The sequence below is a fragment of the Galleria mellonella genome, unplaced genomic scaffold, assembly GCF_026898425.1.
Source record: "Galleria mellonella isolate WM207_F2 unplaced genomic scaffold, CSIRO_AGI_GalMel_v1 utg65, whole genome shotgun sequence".
In the NCBI taxonomy this organism is placed as follows: Eukaryota; Metazoa; Arthropoda; class Insecta; order Lepidoptera; family Pyralidae; genus Galleria; species Galleria mellonella.
Genome location: NW_026442138.1, coordinates 10,727,416 through 10,754,029, shown reverse-complemented (window position 1 = coordinate 10,754,029; position 26,614 = coordinate 10,727,416). Strand labels below are relative to the sequence as shown.

General features: G+C 32.5%; 3 protein-coding genes and 1 non-coding gene across 6 annotated transcripts; 3 read left to right on the top strand and 1 right to left on the bottom strand.

Annotated features, from left to right (window-relative positions):
- The first annotated feature begins 74 nt into the window (after positions 1 to 74).
- Positions 75 to 9,978, top strand: LOC113519747 (two pore potassium channel protein sup-9). Of its 2 annotated transcripts, none has more exons than XM_031914223.2 (8): positions 75 to 363; positions 773 to 973; positions 1,485 to 1,702; positions 2,365 to 2,539; positions 3,218 to 3,324; positions 3,613 to 3,731; positions 4,443 to 4,536; positions 5,021 to 9,978. In XM_031914223.2, the coding sequence occupies exons 2-8, from the start codon at positions 847 to 849 to the stop codon at positions 5,150 to 5,152; spliced, it is 972 nt and encodes a 323-aa protein (XP_031770083.1). In that variant the 5' UTR covers positions 75 to 363; positions 773 to 846; the 3' UTR covers positions 5,153 to 9,978. The 2 variants fall into 2 exon arrangements, with proteins under 2 accessions (XP_031770083.1, XP_026760729.1); XM_026904928.3 differs by having other exon boundaries at positions 75 to 622.
- Positions 9,979 to 10,572: 594 nt separating this feature from the next.
- LOC113516500 (uncharacterized) lies at positions 10,573 to 14,779 on the top strand. 2 transcript variants are annotated; one of them, XM_052900380.1, is made up of 4 exons: positions 10,573 to 10,966; positions 11,799 to 11,997; positions 12,720 to 12,833; positions 14,023 to 14,779. In XM_052900380.1, exons 2-4 carry the CDS (start codon positions 11,865 to 11,867, stop codon positions 14,118 to 14,120), a joined length of 345 nt encoding a protein of 114 aa, XP_052756340.1. In that variant the 5' UTR covers positions 10,573 to 10,966; positions 11,799 to 11,864; the 3' UTR covers positions 14,121 to 14,779. The 2 variants fall into 2 exon arrangements, with proteins under 2 accessions (XP_052756340.1, XP_052756341.1); XM_052900381.1 differs by lacking the exon at positions 10,573 to 10,966 and adding an exon at positions 10,973 to 11,288 and having other exon boundaries at positions 11,379 to 11,997.
- On the top strand, positions 10,586 to 10,778 carry LOC113523118 (U2 spliceosomal RNA). Its single transcript, XR_003402434.2, has one exon. It is a non-coding gene; the product is annotated as a U2 spliceosomal RNA (small nuclear RNA).
- A 1,839-nt stretch (positions 14,780 to 16,618) lies between the features above and the next one.
- Positions 16,619 to 26,363, bottom strand: LOC113519863 (ras-related protein Rab-1A). The gene is made up of 5 exons (XM_052900378.1): positions 26,180 to 26,363; positions 25,441 to 25,705; positions 20,295 to 20,426; positions 18,307 to 18,535; positions 16,619 to 17,276 (listed from the first exon to the last, which is right to left on the bottom strand). Exons 1-4 carry the CDS (start codon positions 26,191 to 26,193, stop codon positions 18,335 to 18,337), a joined length of 612 nt encoding a protein of 203 aa, XP_052756338.1. The 5' UTR covers positions 26,194 to 26,363; the 3' UTR covers positions 16,619 to 17,276; positions 18,307 to 18,334.
- Between the last annotated feature and the right edge of the window lie 251 nt (positions 26,364 to 26,614).

The following is a 26,614-nucleotide window of genomic DNA, read 5'->3' as shown; positions in this document are numbered from 1 at the left end:
GATAGATAATTGACGAAATTTAGAGAACAGGTGGAATAATGGAACAAATAACAAGATGTAGGCTTTTTTGACATTCACAACAAATGTCCGAAAATGACAATTCAATGACAGCTGTTACGTCATTAGACTGTTTTGAAACTGTTCGTATCTCTAATCACATTGTAAAATGTTATCATTATAATTTATAATAAATAAATATCTTATTGATTTTTTTTAATGCAATTTCTTGTATATTTATTATTGCCATATTTTTTACTTTTACCTCATTAAAATGTAATTCAATTATCAAAAACCTGACATTGCTTACAGTGACAGCGACGACACCGATAAGAAAAGTGTACAAAATATGATTACTGAACGCAGGTAGACTTTATTGACAAAAAAATCCGAAGCAAAACAAGAAATCTTTAAATTGTAAAATATTCGAAAAGTTTGCGAAAGTGCCATGGAAATTATTATATTTTTGTAAAACATTTAAAAACATATGACAGTTTTGTTTTGTGCAGCTTTTTCTTTTCATATATAGCGATACTATATATGGATATACATGGATTAAAAATTATTTTTTTTATCGCTAAAACTGTTTTAAATATTTATTGTTACAATGGATAATTAATTCCAGGTGAAATAACTTGTATATTAATATTATACGTAATAATTGAATTGTTTACTGCATTACTCTTCCAGTTAAATAAAAAAATATTTTCTAATTAATTCTACATCTTTTATTAAAAATTATACATAAAAATAACTAATATGTAATTATTTACAGTATGTTACAGAGTTCCCATTTCGAAGACTGTTCATTTATCAGATAAGTACAACAAATTATAAAAATCTGCAGAAATGAAGCGACAAAATGTCCGTACTCTGTCCCTGGTTGTGTGTACATTCACATACCTGCTGATTGGAGCAGCAGTATTTGATGCTCTTGAGTCAGACACAGAAAGTAAACGATGGGAGGTATTAACAGGTATATATTCTTATTTTTTTCTATAAAATAAAAAAGTATTAATACGAAATTATAAGAGATAAATTGTAAAGACCAAAAAATGTACACAAATATATAAATCATATGTTTAGCTTTATTTTAAGGAATTATGAAAAGTACATATTACATACATAGTTTTTAATGTTATTATTGAATATCTTATTTTGCTAAAGTTATGGAGCTGCTTGGTGGAATTCTATTATTCCATTTCATTCTCCTTTCTAGGTGACTAAGAAATTTAAAAAAATTTCCCTTGTAAATGGTATCCACCTATCTACTTTTGTCTGTTCTCCTTTAACCAAAGGTTGTCTGTAAGAGATTGCCTTAGCAATAAGACCACCTTTTGTACTTTTATGCATATATTTTAATCTGTGATTTACTTTACTGTATTTCACTTGATTTGTTTAACTGTCATTGTATATTTTTATGTTTATGGTGCAATAAATAAATAAATGATAATTTATATAAACATTCAAATTTTTCTCATCTTCAGATATGAAAAATGGACTAGTCCGAAAGTACAATATAACTCCAGAAGATTATCACATGATAGAAATAGTTATAATAGAGAACAAACCTCATAAGGCTGGGCCTCAGTGGAAATTTGCTGGAGCATTCTATTTCGCAACTGTTGTCCTTGCTATGATCGGGTATGGCCATTCCACTCCTGTCACTGTGGGTGGGAAGGCTTTTTGCATGGCTTATGCAATGGTGAGTATGTTTCTGTAATTAATAAAATTTATCTATGAAAAACTATTAATTATTATAAGAACAACAATAAAAATATTAAATGCAAAAAGTATGATCAAAATTTGCTCAAAGTTGGTGAATATATGTAAATATAACACAAAATTAATTGATAAGCTAAGTGTGGTAAAGTTTAAACAAAATACCATACAAAATAAAATAAATATATAATTAAATTGAGAACTACTCATTTTTGCAATTTTTTATATTAAAATAGCAATTAATTTCATAAAATTATTATCTAATGATTTTATATTACATGCTAAAAAGTATATATAAATTTATTGTAAGAGGTATTCGTAACCACTAATTACGATTATTAAATGAAAAACATTGATATTCAATTAACTTTTTTTAAAACGGACAATCTTAATTTTTTTATTATTTAGTAAAATTTTAAAGTTCAATCTAGATTTATTAATCTAGAATAGCTATAATAATTTTAAATATATATTCAGATTGCTGAGTACAATAAATACATAAGATTAAATTAGAAAAGAGTAAAAAAAAAAAATATTCTCTACAGGTTTTGTATAAGAATATATAGAAAACTTAAAAATTGTACAGAATAGTGTCTATATAAAAAACAATAAATAATAAAGAACCAATGAACAAAAAACTTGCAGGTGGGCATTCCCCTGGGTCTAGTGATGTTCCAGAGCATCGGTGAACGATTGAACAAGTTTGCATCTGTAGTAATACGACGAGCTAAGTGTTACCTCCGCTGTGATACCACTGAAGCCACCGAGATGAACCTCATGTTTGCCACTGGGATGCTGTCATCTATTATTATAACTACTGGTATAATTACATTTCTTTTTCAAATATAATCATTCTTATACATTAAGCAAGTCAATCCTACTTTTTTTGGGAAATTGCCTATTAACCTTCTGACCGTTAGCGCAAGCGGGGTTACCATACCACTCTCACCCATCAAAAAAAACCTTCTGACTGGGCATCCCGCAATTTCGACGTGATAGCATTTTTTATGTTTATTGACGTTGTTATCCTGCCATTTTTGTTTTCGTAGATTGATATTGTTTCTCAGAATCTCGTTAGATGGCTATTTAGCCAAATAGATACAAATAACAGTACAAGTACAACTCGTACTGCTATTTGTTGTCAAAGGAATGTGTTTTATTGTTGTGAAAAAAATACGCGGTCAGTGGGTTAAGCCTTTTACAAAAAAAGTTTATTAAATGAAATTGTGATTTTAAATGTTATTTTTAACTCAAAAGTAACTGAGTGCACCTTCATTCACACTGCTAGGCAGAATGCTACGCTTAAACAGCTACTAATTTTATGTAAAATTTTGTGAACATATCTGACCATTATTACTAGACTACTATTTTATCTCCTAGACAAATTGACAGTATACAGCCAACTTCAGAAAAATGAGTAAATTGATCAATTTTGTTATCAAAGTTAGTATATATTTATTATAACTATCATAGGTTCAAATTGTGCAAATTGTTACAGGTGCAGCTGTGTTTTCTCGTTACGAGGGCTGGAGTTATTTCGACAGTTTTTACTATTGCTTTGTTACACTCACAACCATTGGATTTGGGGATTACGTTGCTTTACAGGTATTTTCTACCATGCCTTTACCACAGTTAAAAACTCTACTTCCGGCACATTAGGCACCAATTTTGGGGTGGAAACTGATCACCCATCACCTCCATAATTACATTTTCAGTAATGAATTTTGATTGAATTCATTTAATCAGTTTCTTTAGATTTCTTTTTACAAAAATATTATAAAACATGTAAACCAATCCAATATGTCTGCTTTAGAAAAATTCAAAGATTTTTTGTTTTTCGAATTTGTTCTTATATTTTGTATTCCTTTTATAAAAATTTAAAATTATTTTCAGAATGATCAAGCGCTGACTAGTAAACCTGGATACGTCGCTCTGAGTCTCGTTTTCATACTATTCGGACTGGCGGTGGTCGCCGCTAGTATCAACTTGCTTGTTCTTCGGTTCATGACAATGTAAGTACAAGATGTTAAGATTTAAGTGGCTACCCATATTAAAAAAACGTCAACTCTTGATCTCTTATGAATTATGAACATGATCTCTTATGTATACTATAAATATGAAATTGTTACTTACTCGTCCAGGGATGAATAGCTTTCTAATAATAATTAAATATGATTTTATTATTTTTATATTTTCTATATGGGATAGTGCAGAAATGTTTTACTAAATAAATGATTGATAATTAACATATTCTTTGTCTTAACCACTAAAACATACAATAATAGAATACAATTAGAAATAATATAAACAAAATAGTGAATTTATCTCTAAAAAAAGATCTTTTATTATTGAGAATTTTTAAACCTTTCATGATTCACCAGAGAATGATTTTACATAGAAAACTTTATGGGCACAAATTTAAAATGTATATTATAAGTATTATACATATAAGAATATAATTTTATATGGTGGTAACACGTAATAGTGTTCTCAGTCAGTAAACGATAAGGTATACAGAGTACATTATATTATTAATATGTATATTTTAACCGTAGCTCAAACTTTTATCAAGATACACCATTATTTTAAAATATTGTTTATTTCATTTTATTAATTTATATTTGGAGGGTTAGTAATAAATAAATATTATTATAAAATTGGACAGGAAGTAAGGAAGGATTTGCACTAAGATGTTTGTCAGTCAATCTCATTTCAATATTCAGGCAAGCCGAGGAGAACGCGCGCGACGAGGAGAAAGATGGCTCCCGGACTCTACTGCCGCTCGATGCGCGTCGCGATCATGACGATCAGGCCTCTGTAAGTAATACATCACTCTCATCAACCTTTACGATTCCCATTTGAATCACACCTGGCTCATAACCTAAATCTTTAAAGATATTTTAGAATATCACCTCTCACAATACTTACTCCATTCGTAACTTCTATTTTTGAATTTCTTGACATTATTACTTTTTGTTTTAATGTTATAACTACCGGTTTAACTTACGTGTAATTAGATAGAAAAAGCTTGACTAGTTTCGGAAACAATTCGTGATCCTTAGTCATGAGTGACTGTTACACGAGCACGAGCCTGACTGCGTGCTTCGGCCTGCTGAGCGCGATTGTGGTTGTTGATTGTGTTTAGTTTTATTACTTCATATAATATGTTTGCAATTTAGACAATATAGATAGATTTATATTCATACCAATGTAAACTAACTTTACATAAAGGAGTCGCAGTAGTAGAAATTTGTGGTGGGGTTATTCACATGTCCTAAATATATTGACGAATTGGTTCCAGGTGTGTTCCTGCAATTGCCTCGGTAACAAGCAATGTGAAGGCGGCGCGTTGCTGGCGGCGCCAGTGCGGCCCCATCGCCTACTATCCCGCGCCTCACTTACACCCGACCTCATCGAGAGGGCTTCTGTATAAATTATTGATAAATATTTCAGCCCATCACAATAAAAAATCAATTAATCTTAGTTCTCAAGAATGGCAACGCATGGGGGGTATCATGGGCAACACAGTTTACTCTGTTATGTCCATGGTACTGCTCATGTCTATAGGCGACGGTTACCACTTTCCATCAGGTGGGCCGTCAGCTTGACTGCCATTAAAAGAAAATGGAACTCATTTATCTATTGTACATATAAAAAACAAAAGTTTTTATAACTGACTGATCATTCAACGCACAGCCAAAACCGCTTGGGTTAAAAAATTATTATATAAACTCATATCTGTCCTGTAATTTAAAAATGGAACGACCTTTTACTTCGGAACATGGCTACCAAGGAGGTAACTAATAAAAGGTTTTATTTAAATTTCGAATTGGCTTGCAAATAGAAAGCTGTTTATTGAAAAAAAAAAACAAAGAAACATTATGGCGCGTGAAAAATTATTATTGTTCGTTATTCGTCATTGAACTTAAAAAGTAAAATTGTGTTTTTGATTTCCGCGTATTGTTTGAGAAAAGTACTTTACAAGCCTTGGCCACAACTAGGCATTGATGGACTCACGTGTGTGTGCTTCGGCTACACCTCGGCCCTCATTTGCACTTTCGTCCATCAATGCCTCTGTTTCTAGCCGCTGCAGTAATGTACTATAAATTTTAAGTTTTTCTTATGACGTAAGCGTGTACTGAGTGAGTTTTCTCGAAATTTTTACTGCAATGCAAAATATATTAAGAGGCGTAGCATGAAGATTCTACATGGTACATTTACGTCTAATGTGTATAGATATACATATATATTATTTACTAATTATTGTATGCTATTATGATAACATATGTATCATAATTTAAATGGCTTATATGTTTCATATGTTTTTAATTTATGATAAATCATGAAATTAGTTTATTCATATTGAAAGATAGACCAAACGATTGTACTATTAAAATTTTTATATAGGTATATATTCTTTATTGCACTTGTAAATTACATAATGCATTTATAAATATTGTAAGCAAGGGTGGACTTATATTTGACAGAGATCTCTTCCAGTCAATCCAGTACAGTTGGTAAGTATGTTATTAGCAGGCATAAATGCTTTTGAACAATTTTGTAACGACATCTCTTAATTATTGTGGGAAAATATACAATTATTCTTTGCTTATACAAATATAATAATTCAAAGAGGTTTATAAAAATCTATCTACAAATAAAAGGGAATTTAATTTCTACAATAATAAATGAAGGGAATAAAGACAAGTAAAATAGTTACAAATACTTTGTTATATTCTCCGTTATAGTATGAAGTACCGAGAATCGATTAGGAAGAAAGGTTCTTAGTGGCGATCTCATATAGGTAAATGCAGTGTAGGACGCCCCTCCTTAATAAATGGAGCAACGAGCTCCAATGCATGGCAAGGAGTCAGTGAAAGCAGGTGACTCAGGATCGTTTCTTATGGCAGTTTCTAGGGGAGGTCTATGTTTAGAAGTGAACAGGTAGGGCTTATTTCGAAGTTAAATTAGTATGTGTAATTTGTAACTTATAAGGTTTCATCTGTTAACATTTTGAATGTTAAAACTGTATGTACAAAATTATTTAAGAATATTAAGGTAATGAAAGATGTTAGTAGATTTGTTATACAATACACACTCACAATAATAATGTATTATATACAACTGTCAAGTACGTATCGAATCACGCGTTATAAAGGGTTCCGTGGCTATTCTAATAATAAACTTTTAACATAACTAATTTGCCTGATCTGTGCAGTAAAAGTGGGCTAATGTTTTACTGTTGTGAGGAAAATCTCGATAATTATGCATTGTTGTAATCCAAAGGACAACGGCAAATCAGCGGCGGAGGATCGGCGACAAAAATCGTCGATGCTCAGTTGTCGATCTTCCGCCCCGAGAGACTTGTGGAAAATATCCTTTTTATAGTTAGTCTCTGAAATGCACAAACTGGTCATTGTTCATAATTACAGTTGCATTGAATAAAAACAAGCTTGAGTTTTAGAGACCACTGATTTTGTAGTGATTACAAACTATAAATGTATCAAAGATAAGCTGCAAATTATGGTTGACTTCAAGCAAATTACTTTGACAGGACATTGAGGTAATATGAGTATTGCTACGGAACCTTGAAACAATATGTATTGTGATAAATTTTAAATATAGTGCAAACCGCAGCTCACTGTATTGATAAATATTTTGATGTTAGGGTATGTAATGCACGTATGATAAAAGTGGTAAGGAAACTACAATGTAAGCAAGTACCAATAATAATATAAATATATTGTATTCAGAAAGCCTTGCTTTTTTTTGTAACTTGCGTAATGTCTATTAAAATTTCAATAACTAGAGTCTAATTGGCAAAACGGCTAATATTTTTTGTCACTTCTTTGTAGTAATAAATATATATTGAAAAATATATTTTCCTTCCGAATTATATAACATAGTCACATTTTCAAACAGAACGCAAGGTTCCAATTTTTTACTTTAATGCTATTTTAAAATAGTTTTTGTGTGTTTTTGTACGTTATATTGTAGGTAAGGCCCCTAATGTTATCTGGTCATGGCTGTGTTACCTTCGAAGCGCGACATAAAGTGCCCAAGAGAGTTTTTAATCTTTCAATTTTAGACGCTGTACTTGCATAAACTTTATACAAGCAAGGCTTTCAGGTAATCTTGGGGAGAGTTTAAAAACAATTTTATGCGAAATGTAATACGATTCATTTTATATAATTCACTGATTTGAATAGACATCTCGCAGTAGTTTCTTTTTTTGTGTGTAATTGAATGGTAACTTCGCCTGTGCTATTGGTATACGCTGCCGAGGCACTAGTGGGGGATGATGTGTGAGAATAAAAGTAGGGGATCTACTATGAAATCAAATATTGATTTTTCAAATTCAATTTCGTATTTGTAATAATTCTTACCATAAAAGTTCAAAGGAATGATATATTAACATATATAATATTTTTAATTAGTATGTACTATGTAATCAAATTTGTGTTTCGTTCGAAATGTATTATGATTCGCATAAAGCGACTCTTATTCCATATTTATACGTATGAAATTGAGATTAATTTAGAAATAACAAACGAATGTAGTGTGTATGTGAAATAAAATATAAGGACACATCGTAAAATAAGTATGACAGTGCCAAATATTTTATACAAACATTTTTAATAAAAACACTTGGTACTTATTATGATATAGATCATAGGCGTATTTAAGTTGGAGGGGTTATGGTCACTTCAGAATTAACTGATGCCCGCCTCAGGATGCAAGCAGAAATATGAGCAAAGACATGTTTGAGAGTACATAATATGCTTTTTTAAGGGGCCAGGCCCCTCTGGAAACTCTAAAATACGCCAATGACATCATAAATAATAATATATTTATCTGATTTGAATATTATAATTTAATCAATTTACTTGCGTATTGCTTATGCAATGATTATTTTTAACCCTTCTTTGCATGTTTTTTTTTATTGGTGAAATAAATTTTACGTGATATATTTCATGTTCAAAATTAAAAGAAAAATGGTTAAAAAAATAAATTTGACAGCTATGTTTTTTTTTTCTGCAATGGACATTAAAAAGGTATCCAGACACGATTCACTTAAAGTGAACTTGTTCTTTTATATATAATGTTATGATGGAAATTTCCACCAATTTGTTTAAGAAGGGTTAAATATAACTGACATTAGGTATTTTATACAGTTGCTTTGCGAATTTTTCTAGTCACATGAATACTCGTTTATAGAGTAGCTAGTGTAAGTTCCACTATTTTATATTTTGTACAAAGATTTACGTTAATGCTCCGCTAGCCACAGGCATATGTAGTTGGGGGGGGGGGGGATAGATAATCTCCTTTCCAGAATTGTCTAATATCCAATCAAGGATTCAAGCAGAGCTTTCGAGCTGTACACAGAAACATGTTTGTGATTACATACATATACGACTGATGTAATATTACAATACAGGAAGACTTTTAGCAAACAACTTTTTCCTTATTGAATAATTTATTTTAATACAGTACATGTGGAACGTTCAACAATGCGGAGCGAACAGAGAGAGAAAAAAAAATACACTTTAATACAATATAGAGGCATAGATCATAATCGTGTACAGCCATGGGTGTGAGAGTGTGCTCTATCTTAGGTTACAACAACGACTTTAAGAAAGCCTTTTCGGAAAACGTTTCATGGTAGACCCTCATATCAGATCGAAACTTTATAACGTAGACAATTTTAACGTAAATCTTTGAACAAATCACATTTGGCGATCAATATATTGTTGAATTAAATATACAGGCGCAGAAGATTGTAAGTGTAAGAATTTATTTATTATATACGTAATAATTATTTACAATGTAGGTATACTACACATCATAGGATTTTTTTCTACGCAGTGTCATATCCTGTCCTGCACAGTGAACACTTTGTGTATGCAACAAGTTGAATATGTTTTAATATTTGACAATAGACGTATCCGTACCTGTATACTTAATATTGTAACAGTCTGTATTTATTTATTTAATTATCTTTAATTAACGCATATTGTATATTTGTTCTGTGATATAATTTGATCTCTATTGAGTCGTTATAAACGCTTGATTTTTTTTTAATTAATGGTAAAAATTTATTTTAGGCTTTTTAAAAAAAATAAATTATTAATTCAGTGGTAATCGTAATTGTGCCAAATATTTGATGTGTTAATATTAATGTTATATGAATATGTTTTTACATTATTTACTTAGTATACTCGATGTATTAATATAATAATAAATGTTATATAAAATTTATATTGTTTTTACTTTATTTCTTATAATGTACCAATGTGAAAATTCTGTTCAACCAAATATACTTTTTAAACATGTCGCTCAATCATACCGGTAGTACACTAGTGACATCTGTGTATTTAGTTATACAATACTAATTACTATGCTGCTATGGTGTAGTACTTATAATATTTATTGATTACAAAAAATAGTGAAAACATTTTATTTTATAGGTATTTTGTTGTGAATAGTAAAATATTAAATCTAATTAACTGATTTAATGAATTTATATTAAGAATTGATGATTATTAATTAAAATTTATTATTAATGTATTAGTTTGTAATAAGTATTTGTTACAAAAAAAAGACAAATGATTACAGTGGATCACGTTTGGAGCTTATTCGTTTGATGTATTAATAAGTATTGCTATTAAATTATATTCCTACACTTTGTAAAATAATATAGGTCACTATTATTAGTGTTAAGTTTTGAAACGAATGTTTCTATTGTGCTATTTCTATTTCGTTACTTTATATATAGATGTCGCTATATAAAAACGCGTGGTTTCTACAACGCGATATTAAAGTTATCTCAGTTTTGATGACCTCAGCGCAGTGGTAATGTTCCGTTATCGCTTCTCGGCCTTTTGGCTAAGATCAAAGTGTAGTATCTGTTCTTATCAGCTTAATATCTGAAAGTTCCCTCACTGAGGGACCAGTATATTAAACTGATTTTTGTAAACCGACGGGATGTTCGGGGCTCGCTCCACTCCCGTCACGGGTCGGCCCGGCATTGCAGTGCCGCCGGGATTGGCCCACATAATTCATAAAATAATAATAGGGAACTTACTAATCATGATTGCTCTTAATTTTTCTGATCACATATGGATTACGTATATGTTTGAGCTATTTAGAGCAACACCTCTACACATATGACGAGTGATGCAAAATTGTTACGATTACTAATATAGCCCATATATACTGGAATTTACTGAATAATAAACTGATTTTTGTAAGCCGATAGAATGTTCTTTCTTAATGGATAATAATGGAATGGTAACCGCACCTGCGCATCAGTGAAGGATGATAAATGAAGATAGAGTAGGTCAGCCCAGACAAATTTAACAATGAACAAATTACAGTGGTTTCCAGTGGGAACCGCGAGGAGATATAACTGAAAGGATATAAAGTTAGTAATAGGATTGCTAATTCCCATTACTGACAATCCCTTCACCCCACTGACAGGATGTTGGAGATAGAGGGATCCATTTCTGTCATGGGACGGCCACATAGTTCATATAACGAATAATACGTAGTCCTGCTGTATGTGTGAGGTATATAAATATTATATCCTTTTCTTTAATATTATTTAATGGAATAATGGAATGGCCCCCCTAATGAAAAGTGGTAATCGTCGGTTATAGATATGAGCAGTACCATGGACATAACAGAGTACACTGTTTCGCCCATGGGTTGGCATTCCTGAAGACTCAGGTATTATTCCTCTATACTCTGTAAATTTATTGAAATTTCATTTTTTTTTAATGTTTATACTGTTTCTTAAGAAATAGAACATAAAAAATATTAACAATGACATTTATATTGAAATTTTCTAACACGTCGTCAAAAGCAATGTACTCTATCAGGTGGATCTCCACGCGGTTCCCTTCGGAAATCATCGCGATTAAATTACTGTTGAATTCATCATTGTGGGCTAACTGACGAGCTTTCATGGCGTGTTAGCCATTCCATTATCATCCCATACCTATCTCACTTTAATGTAGAATAAAATTATCTAATGGCACTGACCTATGTTCAATTAGTTAAAATTGTTTTATGTTTAGTCAGAGGTGACGAGCTGGCCTATAATAAATATCACTGCACAGTTAGACAACGAGCCATTTGATAAAATGTTCACCATGAAAACATTTAGCGTTAGTTCATTACTGTTAGTTTTTATTATGGTTTTAAATCAGTCCACTACAGCTTTGTTTTTGAGACCATTGTCCACAGAATTAAATGGTGTTAAGAAAGCGACCCGTTGTGAGTAATTTTTATGTTTATTTAATATATTCTACTAATATTTATTATAAATGTGACAGTTAGGTGTTTATTACTAAATCACGCCTTAACGGCTGCACGGATTTGAATGTAATTTGGTGCAAAGATGGACCATGTATTTGTATGACACATGGGATACGTTTTATCATAATTCATGCGGGTAATTATAGTAAATGGCTAATATTATAGTAAGGTACAACTCTAGCTATGTTCACGACTACGTTGGCGTAATTGAAATTAAAATAAATATAACAATAATATTAATTTGCTTTTATATTAATTATGAAAAATATTGTTTATACATACATATATACAAATTAGATTTGTATGACGTATTTGTAAGTACAGTTTATAAAAATATATAAATATATATTTTTTAATAAATTATAATACGATAAAATTTATATTTTATACAAATTCATAGGTACAAGCTGATTACCATCATATGTTGAAAATCTGACAAAATAAACATCGATTTAAAATTGTGCCTGTTATGTCGACCTCCACGCAGTTTCCCTAGGAAACCATCGTAGTTAATTTGAGGGGCCTGACTTTCTTTTTACCTGTCATCCATCATTTGTACCCCATCAATTATAGGATAAGCGGGTGAACCATTCTATCTTCATCCATTAAGAACTGTTAATATAGCGTTGAGACGGGCGAAGTCACTTTATTAAATTTTTTCTAAAAACGTTAATAAACAGGGAATCTGCCGTGGCTAGGAGTGGGCATGTGGTGTAACGGCTGCCCCCCGAGAAGCTGTGAGGACGACGAAGCCATCATACACGGGTACTGCTGTGGATGTGCTTATACTTTAGGTAAGTTTCAAATCTATTTTACAGAGACGATAAATAATCTCAAAAGTGATCCTATATTTTTGCCTGTCATACAGTACCGAACACGTATTCGTGCCAGTAGGTTACTAACTCAAATCGGAGGAACGAATTTATTTTAGTAACATACCTATCTACTGTCCGGTCGACGTCTAAATCGACTTCAATCTTTCGACATCATAATAATAATAATAATAGCCTTTATTAACAATCTTACAATATAGTTATAATAATTTAATTGTTTGACACCGGTACGTGAAGATTGTCTTGCTGTCCAGCATAGGCCTCCCCTAGAGTTCGCCACTGAATGCGATTCTGCGCTTATCTTTTCCAGGTGTGTCCCGCTATTTTTTTGATATCGTCTTTCCATCTACGACGCTGTCTCCCTTTTTTTCTCTTATATCGTCTCTGACACCACTCTGTAACATCCTTAGATCATTTTTCTTTATTTATTCTAACCAAATGTCCTGCCCAACTCCATTTTAGTTTCTTGATACAGTAAGTAACATCCGTGATTCCAGTGTCCAGTTTTACTTTATCTTTTAATTTGACGTTCAGTATACTTCGTTCCATACTGTGTTGGCAAATTTCTAATTTATGTATGTTATGATTAGTTAACCTCCAGGTTTGGCATCCATATGTCATAACAGGCAGAATACAAGAATTAAATATTTTGCTCTTCGCTTTCAGTGGTATGAGAGGGTTTTTCATTACCTCCTTAAGAGACCAGTATCTTTTCCATGCCAGCATGACTGTTGTTAATTTCTTTTGTTGTTAGGTCTTTTGGAAATATAATCGACATCATATCAGCTGTTAATTGTTCACTGCTGAACATAGGCTTCCCTCTGGGGACTACCCATAGAGGGGATGTCGTTAGTAATTGCCACGCATGGCAAGTGGGTTGACAACCGCAGTTAGGATTTTGGTGATGTTTAGAAAGGGATGCCCTGCCCATATTTCCAAGTCTAAATCCAAGTTCCCTTAGTTGCCTCTTACGACACCCATGGGAAAGGAAGGGGAACTTCAAGCTTAACATCAATATGAAACCTTAACTTCAACAATAAATATGATTTGAATTTTACTACATATAGACATGTTATTTTTTTAGACACACCTCTACCGCCTTAATAAACAATCTTAAATACTTTAATTATGTTTATATTTATATTTGCAGACAAATTGCCGGTGATGTGTCCAGAATTTCTACAATGCCCACTAAATCTGCACGGACTCTGTCACGACTATGAATATATGATGAGATGTTGTTGCTGATCTAATAACAAGTTTATAATATTAATAAAATTATTAAATCACAAAAAACTTATTAATTTGATAAAAAATTTGCTCCGACCTAGATGTGGTAGTCAGAGACATTGTTGTGAGAGTAACTGGATATATTAAGTCACATTTTTTTATACTTCTCTATAACCTGCTAAATTTCATAACGAAAAAGAAACATATTTTCACATTAATTAAATATTGTACTAAAGATGTAATTATAATATTATTGTTTGAGCTTCATCGAACGGCAACACTGAGAACTGTCGGGCGGTTTCGACTTAAGTCGACTCTGTAGGCCTACCATGAAATGATTTCCGAAATTTCGGGGACGAACGAGTTTCGGTACGAACAAAAACACGAAATTGAGCCCGAAAATTCGGAAGTTCATTTCATGGTAGACCACCTGTTCGCCATTTCATGTGACGCCACCGACTATATCTTACGCGTGCCTTTATTTTATATTGTTTAATGTTCAATTAACTACAATGAGAATTATAACAGTTTTACAGTCCACTGTTTTATCATTAAACCATCTTCCTTTATTAGTAAAGGCCTAAACAATTGGTCCTTCTAGCCGGGTATATACACTTATAGTATTTATATAAATTGTAACAATGATAAGGCTTGAAATAAAACATCTTTGTATAGCATACTGTTTTAATTTCTAAGAAACCCTCAATACAGAATTACAGTGGGTTAGCGGAATTGATTTATGTAAACTTAACTCTGACGTAATAGTATAAAAATAACGACATACATACGTTATAATTTCGACAGTTTAAAAGTAATGGTCGTGGTAAAATATTACAAATACCGAGAAATATCTGGATAACTTACATTTTTAATACTTAAGTTGAAGAAAATATAATGAAATAAATGTGTCCGATACTTATAATATTGTACCACTGTTAAAAATTAAAATTATCACATAATTGCTGTGATATATTATTATATATATGAACATATTTTTAGGTCGCGTTCACACCAAACATATTGTTAGCCGTCGACTATGAGCAGGCTCATTGACCGTCCCACTGTGATAGGGTCACAAATAATCTGCCGGAGAGTCGGTGACTACGAATAAATCGATAAAATTTCACTTAGTCGGCGGCCGACTATACGTTAGGTGTGAACATGCCCTTAATTAATATTATGATCCCGCTTTCTTTTAATCGTTGGCTACATAAGTTAATATAATAATATCTGTCTAAATTGTCTAAGGCCCATTTGCTATATCTACAATTTTGTGTTAAAAACTACGACCGGAGTCTCTAATTGGCGAGTTCTAACACAAAATCTTCAACACAGCATAACCCCAGTACGCAGTACGCTTCACGTTAATAATTATTATAATATATATTATGTATAGAGTAATGTAACACCCAGTGCATAGTTTGAAATTAGTACCTCAAGTGATAAAAATAACACAAGCTGGAATAAAATAATAGCCTACGAGATGGAACGGATATCTTTGAGAACGGTAAATTCTATATTAATGTGAACGTTGGCACACTACTCTATATCTGTATCACAGAGTACCTATAGATAGAGTATAAGCTTCAGCCAGCAATCAATCTAGAAAATATTACAAAAAAAAATTGTACTAAAACCTATGTCCTGATACGTTATTCTGCCATCAAGCAGCTGTGCTAATTATGTATCGGTTTGAAATTGGAATATGGCAATGAAATTACATAGTAAGGGCGCCAAATACAGCCTTTAGAAATAGTAACACAACAGAGATATAATGGGCATAATGCTGTTCAAGTCCATAGGCGACGGTAACCACATTTTAACAGATAGTCCATCAAATTTCCATTCCAAATTACGTAGAAAGAAAATGGTAGCCATCGAGAAATATAAATTTATTAAATACAGTACTGTGGTACCATCATTTCAGAGATATATGCAATTTCTAGATCATATACAATATCGGACCGAAATGTATTAGTATACCAAAAATGGTATCAATATAAGTAAGAAAAGACATTAGAAACCTTTTTGGAGGGAAATTAAAGACTCACAATCCTGTATATTTTACTGAATTAGGTGTTATTTTGAAGTCAGTTATGTATTTTATGTTACTAGTCCCATAAATCCTAATAGACAGCGGTTTTCACCTTCTAGATAGAACACTGGTTGTAAAGTTTACTCTACTTAGGTCCAACGTGCCAGTAGAACGCGTCGCAGTATTTCTATAGTGCATTGTTTATAATCTCACAGCGTCACAAGCATTTCATTGAGAGTCATTCGCTATATTATACTCTGTGTGCGTAAAATTATACATTTATTAAATTTCTATAACAATTATTATTACGTTACTTAATATTCTAACGTTAAGAGGCCCTTATTATAATTTACGACGTTGTATTATTCACCTATCAATTATTTTTCATTACTCTAAATTTATGATAGACATCACAAAATTTATTGAGTAGTTATGATAAAATTATATGCACAGTGTACGGAAATATGGTTTTTTATTAAAAAAAAAAAAAATTGGTTCCTTACGACTTTTATGACCACTGAGTGTTAGAATGTTCTATACATACTATACAATACACTGCATACAACTTTAGCATTACTATTAAAGTTTTTGTAATGTCTTAGTGATAAATCAGATTCCGTCGTTACGACGAGAAAGAGGGCCTTAAAACAAATTTAATTACGTACACAGAGTATAAAATCCGATATATATATAAATATATAATTCAGTACATTGTAGTGTGCGAGCGTTTCAACTATAGTTAGCTATAAGAACTCCAACGAGTACGATTACAAGGCTCGTCCCAGAGTCGCTATACGATACAAAACACGTGTGAATTTACCTCTCATACAATTAACTATGCTGCCCATAAGGTCGAACTTGCTAACGCTTTATAGAAACAGCACAAAATTAACCTACGATATTCATTATATATAAACATGTATAAACATACACCCATCTTTTTCACCTCGATCCAACAAAGTTTACGGACTGTAGCAACTTAATAGAAGTTAGCTTACGAGCGATGGGACGAGGCGTCGGCCCCGTCCGTACTATTTACTTTTTATAATCATAAAGATGCATTTTGAAACATTTTGTGGTAATTGCGTTTTTGTTGAGGGCGCGGCGGATTCCCACCTCGCTTGCGTGATGCCGCCGGCCTGTAATTATTCGTGTAAATAGTAAGTATATATTAAAAAACAATACAATTGCATATATATGTATAATATAGAAAAAAAAAATATTCGGGAAGTGTCTAGTTTTAAAGTATTTATATTAAAAAAAAGTAACATTGTTGGAAATGGGAAATAGTAGCTTTATTGCTACTATTACATCAGGTAGCAACTTTCACGTAAGAAGTTGCTAGCCATTGTGTTTAATCCTGGTGAATTAGTCACAACTTGAATTCATTCTCAAATAGCACCCCTTGTTGAGGAGGCAGGGATTGTTAGTTATGCAGACTACCAGTCCGATTGCTAGCCATATACCCTGACAGACCGACCTGCCCATGGTTCCTCCTGGAAACCATCGTGCTGAATTTCAGATGTATTCATTACGTTATCTGACCTGTCTTATCATTCTCACCTATCATTTCTCTGGTTTTTTTAATAGATGGAACGGTAAACTCGCTTGCGTTAATGGTATACGCTGGACACCAGTGAGAGATGATAGGGGAGAATGAAAAGGCATGTCATTTTGCCTATCGTAATAAATATACTTAGAATTCAGCAGGATAAATATGAGGAGGTGGTATTTTTTTTTTATACAACTTAGAATGGCAAATAAGCTGACGGCCCACCTGTTGGAAAGTGGTAACCGTCGCCTATAGACATGAGCAGTACCATGGACATAATAGAGTATACTGTTTCGCCCATGATACCCACTATGCGTTGCCATTTCTGAGGACTCAGGTGTTATTCCTCTGTACCCTGTAAATTCACGCCATATCCCACCCTTCAAACCGAAACACAGCCGTGTAAACACAACTGCTTCACGGTTGAAACACGAATAGGACAGAGGTACCCAAGCAATCGACTTTTGTACAAAGTCTCCCTCTGGTATTAGATCTGGTAATAAATGGTACCGCGGGGAGGTTGATCTGACAGGGTATATTGCTAGCAATGGGGCTGACAGTCCCCAATACCAGCAATCCCCTCCCCCCGGTCGATGAGCGTGTATCAGTGTACGTACCGTGACGCGGCGCGGCGCGGCGAGCAGTTCAGCAGCACGAGGACTTGCCGGTGTCGATGGGGCGGCCGGGGTCGATCCGCACGGAGGCGCCGGCGGGCGCGGCGCCGGCCGACGGCGGGCCCACGCGCGCCTTGATCTCCGCCGCCATCGTCATGAACGCCTGCTCCACGTTCGTCGAGTTCTTCGCCGACGTCTCCAGGAACGGTATGCCCAGCTGCTCGGCATATTGCTGCAATTTTAATTAATTTTGTTGCTTTACTTCTAGACCCGACATTATAAGCTATGCGTTTTTTTTAATCGGTGATAATGGAATGGTCACCCTGCCTGCGCTATCGGAATACGCTGGCGGGGTACCAGTGAGGGATGACAGGTGAGGATGAAAAAGCAGATTAGTTAGCCCATCGTGACGAATTCCACTAGAATTAACCACGACGGTTTCCAGCGGGAACCGCATAGAGGTCGACCTGATAGGGTGTATTGCTAGCCATAGGTCAATTAGACCCCATTATTAACAATCCCTTTCCTCCCCTATAAGTTGTGCGTTGTAATGCTATTGAGTGAGGGGAAAGGGATTCTTAGTAACGGGGGTCCAATAGCCCCATTGCTAGAAATATGCCCTATCAACTCAACCTTCACACGGTTCCCCCTGGAAACTATCGTGGTTATTTCTTGTTGAATTCGTCACGACGGGCTAACTGATCTGCTTCCATTCGCACCTATCAACCCTCACTGATGTCCCACCAACGTATACCGACAGTGGGGTTACCATTTCATTATCATCTATTTAAAAAATAAATGTCATGGAGTATCTACCGTATTATTAAATACACAATCAAACTGCCAGCATTACATCACTTGTTCGAAATTAACCTTTTTATATATTTTGATAATTATAGTTTTTTTATAAAAAATAATATTTATAAACAATTGAAAAAGAACAAAATATATACTATACATCAAGTCAACAGACGACAATTTTATTTTACAACTAATATAATTAATAAATGATATATACAAAACAAGAACCAGCATATTTTACAAACATAATTTAGTGGTCCTTCGAGCCGGTAGTTTTTTATAAAAAAAACTACAATTGTCAATATATAAAAAGGTTAATTTTGAACATCACTAAAACACACAATTTATATCCTCTCATAAGTATTAAAAATTGGACATGTCATATTATTACAGATGGCACAATATATTTTCTGAAGAAAAATATTAAATTTCAATACTAAAACACTTAATAAAAGATAATTATTTAATTATTATTAATTTACAATGCAGTTTTATATTTAGGTAACAGTATGTTAGAAAGCTGGCTGCTTTTTGCACATACCGGGCTCGTCTTTCACATATTTATTTACAGAATAACCACCCCTTCCTTTCCCGTGGGTGTAGTAAGAGGTGAATAAGGGAGGTCGAGGGATAAGCAGCAGCATCCCTCTTAAAACATCTACAAAGCTTAACTGCGGTTGCCAATATGCCTGCCAAGCGTGGCTATTACTGGCGAAACCCCAAAAGAGGAGAGTTACGTTTTTATGTTCAGCAGTGGTCTCTGTTAAAGGCTGTTATGATAATGATTAAGAATATATGGCATACTCATACACTGTGACGCCCATATTAGCCTCTCACGCCAGAGGGAGACTTTGTACAAAAGTCGATTGCTTGGGTACCTCTGTCCCATTCGTATTTCAACCGTAGAGCATTTTGTTTGCATAGCTGTGTTTCGGTTTGAAGGGTGGGATATGGCAGTCAATTTACTGGATACAGAGGAATAACACCTGAGTCCTCAGGAATGGCATACGCATGGGGGGTATCATGGGCAAAACAGTATACTCCGTTATGTCCATGGTGCTGCTCATGTCTATAGGCGACGGTTATCACTTTCCATCGGGTGGGCCGTCAGCTTGTTTGCCATTCTAAGTTGTATAAAAAAAAAAACGCGATGCTATATTGCGTTCTCGTAATGGACGGTGCATGCTTACGTTAGCCGTTGTGTAGTCGACCACTTTCTTGGTGGTGAGGTCGCACTTGTTGCCAACGAGCAACTTGTTCACGTTATCGCACGCGTAGCGGTCGATCTCCTCCAGCCACTGCTTCACGTTGCTGAACGAGTCCTGGAAATTATAAAACAATTTATATTTTTACTAGTTCATACCTGCGACTTTGACCATGATATTAATGGAGCTGTATAAACGGATGTTTCTATTAAAAATGGTGATAATTGACACCATCATTTTTGTTTATATCGATGATTATATATGCAACTTTGTCTGTGCCACTAGATAGTATTATTTGATCAAGATAAAAAAAAATAGCCAATGTCATTCTCTAACTTAAATAGTGACCACCTTATTAATGAAAACTAAAACTTCCTACAAATCTATTTTAGCTAGTAATAGTTTTGTCACTTTGTTTCAAACTAGAAAATTAGCGCGTTAGAAAAGGACATGACATTTCACTGAAATAGGTGTTATATTATTATTTGTTGTGTTATGCAATCACACATACTAATGGTAACGGAATTAAACAAAATAATTCTAATCAAATAACCAGTGATATAGACTTCCGGAAAATAAATTCTTCCTGCGTTTTTAGTTTTACTTTTAATTGATACATTATTACATATAATTTGAGTACAATATAACTGAATACATAGTTCGTCCGTTATTGTCTTACCCTCATATACATAAAAACAAATCTCTTTAGCTGCACAGTAACCTCGGACATTCTATAGTTTTCTTTCAGCTTCTAAAAGGTTGACTGTAAAAGATCCCTCTATGGGATAAGCCCACCATTGTATATTAAAGCTTTTTTATGTGTCTAATATAAATTATGCACAATAAAGATTTTACAACAATGACAATCTCCCATAAACCTATTTTTGACATTCAAGGGTTTTGTCTTTTACTTTTACACTAAATGAAATATGTGTATGTTTATGTATATATTTGAGATTTTTTACTTTAAATGTTTGTATATGATAGTATATATATATATATATATAATAGAACGCCACCTTTTGTCTTTTTCTCAATGTCCTCTACCCAAAGGTCGTCTGGAAATCAAGCAATCTCGCTTATATTATATATATCGATAAGGCCGCCTTTTGTATCACTTCTCATTTATATTTAAGTACTCTATTTATTATTTTTTTACTTGTTGCAATAAAGTGTAAAACAAATAAATTTCCAATTTGAAAAAAAAAAAGACAAAACACTGTAATAGTTAAAATAGATTTGAAAAAGGTTTTTATATGAATAATAAAGTGTAATATTTTGCAGGGAAAGATAAAAAGTTATCTAACTTAGGGATTCACACTTATGACAATAGAATATCTACACAATGAGTAATAAGGGAATTGAGGCTAACAGAGAATAAATTGTCTGCAATATGGAAAAAAGAAAAAACATTTTATCGAAGCAGTGCTGACTCATGACGCTCTGATCTTGACGTAATTAATTATTATTGAAAAACATTGTATGACAAGTGACGACATGTTGCAAGGATTTACATAATTAAATGTACGCAAATATACACGTGATGCATATGAACACGAGTCGAGTGTATTAATATTATAAATGTGAAAGTGAGTTTGTTTGTTACTTCTTGACGATTTAACGGCTAAACGTCTAACTTAAGTAATTGTCCCACGTATAAACGTAGTATTTAAAATGCAGATAGACGTAGAAACAATGCACTAGTGTATATACACAGCAAAACTCGAAACATTTATCTTGATATTATTACGTCGGTACAGATTACCTATATCTGAATTACAATTTGGATATAGTCATATTTCCTGTTCTAATATGTATGTTTGCCTGTATTATCTGTCATTTCCGTTTCTTTGGAATATTTACCTCATTACTGTTGAACATTCATCATGACATACATTAGACACGTATATACAAAAGCAATCATAAAGAATGTACGGTAATGACAATGATAGGCCTAATTCAAATTAATTTCCAAGTAGCTTTTTATGGCGTGACCCCCCCTAGTATGTAAAAAATTTTTGCGATCCCCTACACTACATCTGTAAATCTATACATTGTTATTTATAATACAATGTACAAATAATACATAATAAAATACCTAAAATAGACATTGATTACTTTGCATAATTGTTGTTTTTTTTTTTATGGCTTCGCGTTCTTCCAAAACCCCATTGTAGAGGCTTGGGAATTACCTAGGGTCCGCGACCAACACTTTGAAAAACACTGCCTTAACTAATAGGGTAAGATTTTTTTGTTTGAAAGTCATTAAGCTTTATGACTTTAAAACTTTGCTACAGTTGACCACATGTCAGTTGCAACTAGCACGGACTGCAGCTTGAAAAAAGATCTATTTAGGTATCCAACAGGTACAACCATGGTTTCTTATACTAAGGTTATTTTTTTCATGCAGTTATCAAGTCTACCCCTATTTTTGTCCGATTTTGTCCACAAATAGCACTCGAGTATAAATTAACAAAGGATTTTTTGTTTATTCTCGAAAGGTCTTAGTTCTGTAATGTTTTTATAGACTATTAATTTTTACCTGCAACTTTGAGTGACCAGGATACATTGTAAATAAACTCATTTAAAAAAATGAACTGATACTTATTTACATAAAAAAAAAATGTTGAAAATCGAATACAAGAAACATTATTGAATTTGCTCTGATTTTATAATTTATGCGATAAAAATATTCTATATAGAATCGGTCTCAAGTTATTTGCAAACAAAAAAAGACTTGTGATATATTTTTCTATAAGAAATTCTATTTTCTGTTAAAAGATTAATAGATTATATATATTAATTGTTAATAGATATTAATACAGCAAATCTTATTGTTTGCAAAAAGAATCAGCATAATCGATCAAGAATGGGTGAAAATAATGCATGGTAAAGTTAAAAATACAAAATATATTTTGCTATATGGTGTTAATGGATTCTTTTATATTGTTTTTTTTTTTTTTAACATGCTTTCAAACAATCTGTATACTTATTAAAATAAGGGAATGAAACATTTGGCAATATTAAAAGGACATTTTAGAGCAGGTTACCTGCCATTACCCAGTCACCGATTCCTAAGAAGAAACATTCAAGCGATCTCTGTTCAAGCCACAGTCCATACAAGTTGCAACTGATAACATGTAGTGAAATGTAGTTTAAATTTATATAGCTTAAATGATTTCCAAACAAAAAAAGTCTCTTTATTGATCAAGGAAACAAAGAGGCAGGATCAGCCATAGTGAACACATTTAAAGGAGATTTTTGTTAAATGGGCATGTATGGCTGTCTTTGATAGTACATCTACAGTTTTACATGTACTCTTCCAAACTGCCTGTGAGTATATATATTTACTTTATATGAGTATATATACTTATAATATGAACTTATAATTCAGAATTTTATTTTGTATACTCTAAGATAGTTATTTCATATTAAATGATAACATACAAGGTTAATATTAATGTTAACATAATGCTTAAATACAAGAAAACTAGGTTACTAATTCTCTGCTATATTCTTTGTTTACAAACTGTGACTTATATTTTGGCAACTAATCAACTTTGTATTTACGATAATTATGATTTAAGGCAGAGGTTGAAATACCCATCGAGTACTCTTTTATATACATTCTATAAGTTAATTAAGATAAAAAAAATTCCATGAACTTTTGAGTCTTCTTTTGTTCATAGTTTTTGCCATAGCAAACAAACATATTTTTACCTATGATAGATAGGAAATTGCTATAGCTCGAGGACATTAGCAATGCTAGAGTTGCCAACATGAGGGAGGCTTTTCCCTCTTATTCACTTGATTGTTTGTCATGGCATCATAGACAATGAACTATTCTAATTTAATATTTCTTATCAAACAATAAACTCTCATCAATGTACATTGTCTAATGTATTTTGATTAGGAAATAGTATATAAATTTACTTTGTACATTTGTACAATAATACATCAAGATAATAAATACTGTTTTGTGACTATAATTATAACAGGAAGTTCATGTACTTGCTGTCAATAAAACCAACCAACATAAATTGATAAATATTGAAAGATATTTCAAAAATGACTTTCATTTTTTAATTACACGATACAGGTGTGCATGCCTAATGTGTAATTTGTAGAATTAATCATCTATGTAAAAGTGTTTTTGGCAAATAAATATTCATTTCATAAAGATTGTACAAAACCTTTTATATCTGTACTTTTATTTCACTTCTTATATGTACAATCTTTTAAAAAAAAAATGTCTGAATAAAGGCTTATATTATTATTATATTATTATATATTATATGTACAACCACATTATCTAGCTGCCCATGCAGTAATTTACCAATCACAAAAAAAATGTGTTTACAATGTTATGAAATGTTTAATTATGATATTATTATTATTAATTACCATGCACACAAGAATAGCTAGAGAAGTATTAGATGAATAGATAAAAAAATGTGCCTGCTGCTTTTTTTTAACAGCAAATGGCTATAAAAATTTAATGAAGAAGCTTGTATCTTTCAATCTACACATTTTATATTAAACAACAAATAACCCAGATTCTACTGCATACTAAAAGAAAGTTTACATATAAATTAACAAGTGATTAAAATGTTTATTGCATAAATTAGATTTGTAATTAGATATGTTATTTGTGAAGTTACAGTATTTTTGTTTGTATGACTTTGAATAGCTCATATGATGGAATGTAGTAACTATTACATATAGACATGAGTATTTGTATATCTCAAAAAATTGTATATTAATTAAAAGAATTTAATTGAACAAAAGGATGAGCTCACTGTCAAGGTTTTCCCTAGAGACTATAATATGGAGTTCTTTAAAAAGGGTGTATTAAACTTTCTTCAGGGTCAGCAAAGTGCATGTGACAACTCCTAGTGTTGTAGGTGTTAATAGGCTGCAGTAACAGTTTACCATCAGACGGTTATATGCTTGTTTGCCACCTTTATGGTATAAAAAAGTTTTCCCTAAATAATTAAGATTATTTATATTTCAATACAGTTTCTTAGAAGTAATTTGCTTTTTAATACATAACAACAGAATAATATTTTGCATGTTGTACAGGCCACAGTTGCACCATGCTGTAATACACAAAACATATATCTAGACTAACCTGGTCTGTGCAATCATAAACAATGATAATTCCATGTGCTCCTCTGTAATATGATGAAGTGATTGTTCTAAACCGCTCCTGGCCTGCTGTGTCCCATATTTGTAATTTTATTGTCTTGCCATCTAATTCTACAGTCCTAATTTTAAAGTCCACACCAATGGTACTTATATAGCTCTCCGTGTAAGTGTCGTCGGCGAATCTGAGCAGTAGACATGATTTGCCAACACCAGAGTCGCCAATCAGGAGCAGTTTAAACAAGTAGTCGCTGGAAGTATCAAAAGAAGACAATTAAAGTGTGTTGGTGAAGTATTACAAAGACAACAATAAAAAAATTAACACGAGTAAATTATAAATTACAGATAAATCAGTGGAAGTAGGCGTATCACTATAAACAAAGACGTAGAGCGTAAGTTGCAAGTCCTTTCTTTATTATGTTTATAGTTTGTGATGTAGGAAGCGTAAGCAACATCTGTGATACAATCACGGTACAGTAACGCGTCAATCGTAGTTCATACGATTACGTTTTCACGTCGCTCCCACTGTTTCGTTAGTACCATGCAAACATGAGTCACCCGTGTTACTTTATATTAATTCATTATTAAACATTTTCCGTAACATTAAATAGAAAATCTAGTTAAAGATTAAAATTGAAATCTTATTCTAGGACAATGAACGTGCAAAAAAGAATGGATATAGTTCCTTGTACTTAAAAATCACCACGCAAACAGGAGATACTTACTATTCAGGATTCATATTTGTACTATAATTGCAACTTTTCCAAAACTATAAATTTAAAGAATATATTGAAAATAGTTAATGTCTTTGTTTCGTTTAGTACTAAACAGCTAAATTATAATTATACGTAGAATAATGGCCGCCGACCGAAACACCCACAATGACGACTGACGTAGTTCTGTCAAAACTCACGACAGGAGTGCCACCTGGCAGAAATGTGATGCGTTCACTAAACAAAATATTTATTGCACCATTTTTTACGTTTTATTTTGCAACTACTTTGTGAGGAGTGTCAATATCCTTTAGTTTCTATTATTTAGACCCTTTTCCGTGGAAAGTCCAATAAGCATTTAAAATGAATAAAAGTTATTTTTTTTATCAAAAATATGTGAAATATGTCCCTGGCTACTCTGGTTTGTTCTGTTTCATAATTGAATCC

Excerpts from the sequence above, each read along its gene's own strand:
- LOC113519747 (XM_031914223.2), top strand. The coding sequence starts at position 847 with ATGAAGCGACAAAATGTCCGTACTCTGTCCCTGGTTGTGTGTACATTC. Across the intron at positions 3,325-3,612 it reads GGGATTACGTTGCTTTACAG|AATGATCAAGCGCTGACTAG; the intron begins GTATTTTCTACC and ends AATTATTTTCAG. Across the intron at positions 4,537-5,020 it reads ATCATGACGATCAGGCCTCT|GTGTGTTCCTGCAATTGCCT; the intron begins GTAAGTAATACA and ends AATTGGTTCCAG.
- LOC113516500 (XM_052900380.1), top strand. The coding sequence starts at position 11,865 with ATGTTCACCATGAAAACATTTAGCGTTAGTTCATTACTGTTAGTTTTT. Across the intron at positions 11,998-12,719 it reads TGTTAAGAAAGCGACCCGTT|GGAATCTGCCGTGGCTAGGA; the intron begins GTGAGTAATTTT and ends GTTAATAAACAG. Across the intron at positions 12,834-14,022 it reads TGGATGTGCTTATACTTTAG|ACAAATTGCCGGTGATGTGT; the intron begins GTAAGTTTCAAA and ends TTATATTTGCAG.
- LOC113519863 (XM_052900378.1), bottom strand. Across the intron at positions 20,427-25,440 it reads TTTATGATTGCACAGACCAG|GACTCGTTCAGCAACGTGAA; the intron begins GTTAGTCTAGAT and ends TATAATTTCCAG. Across the intron at positions 18,536-20,294 it reads TCGACTACACAACGGCTAAC|CAATATGCCGAGCAGCTGGG; the intron begins GTAAGCATGCAC and ends TTAAAATTGCAG.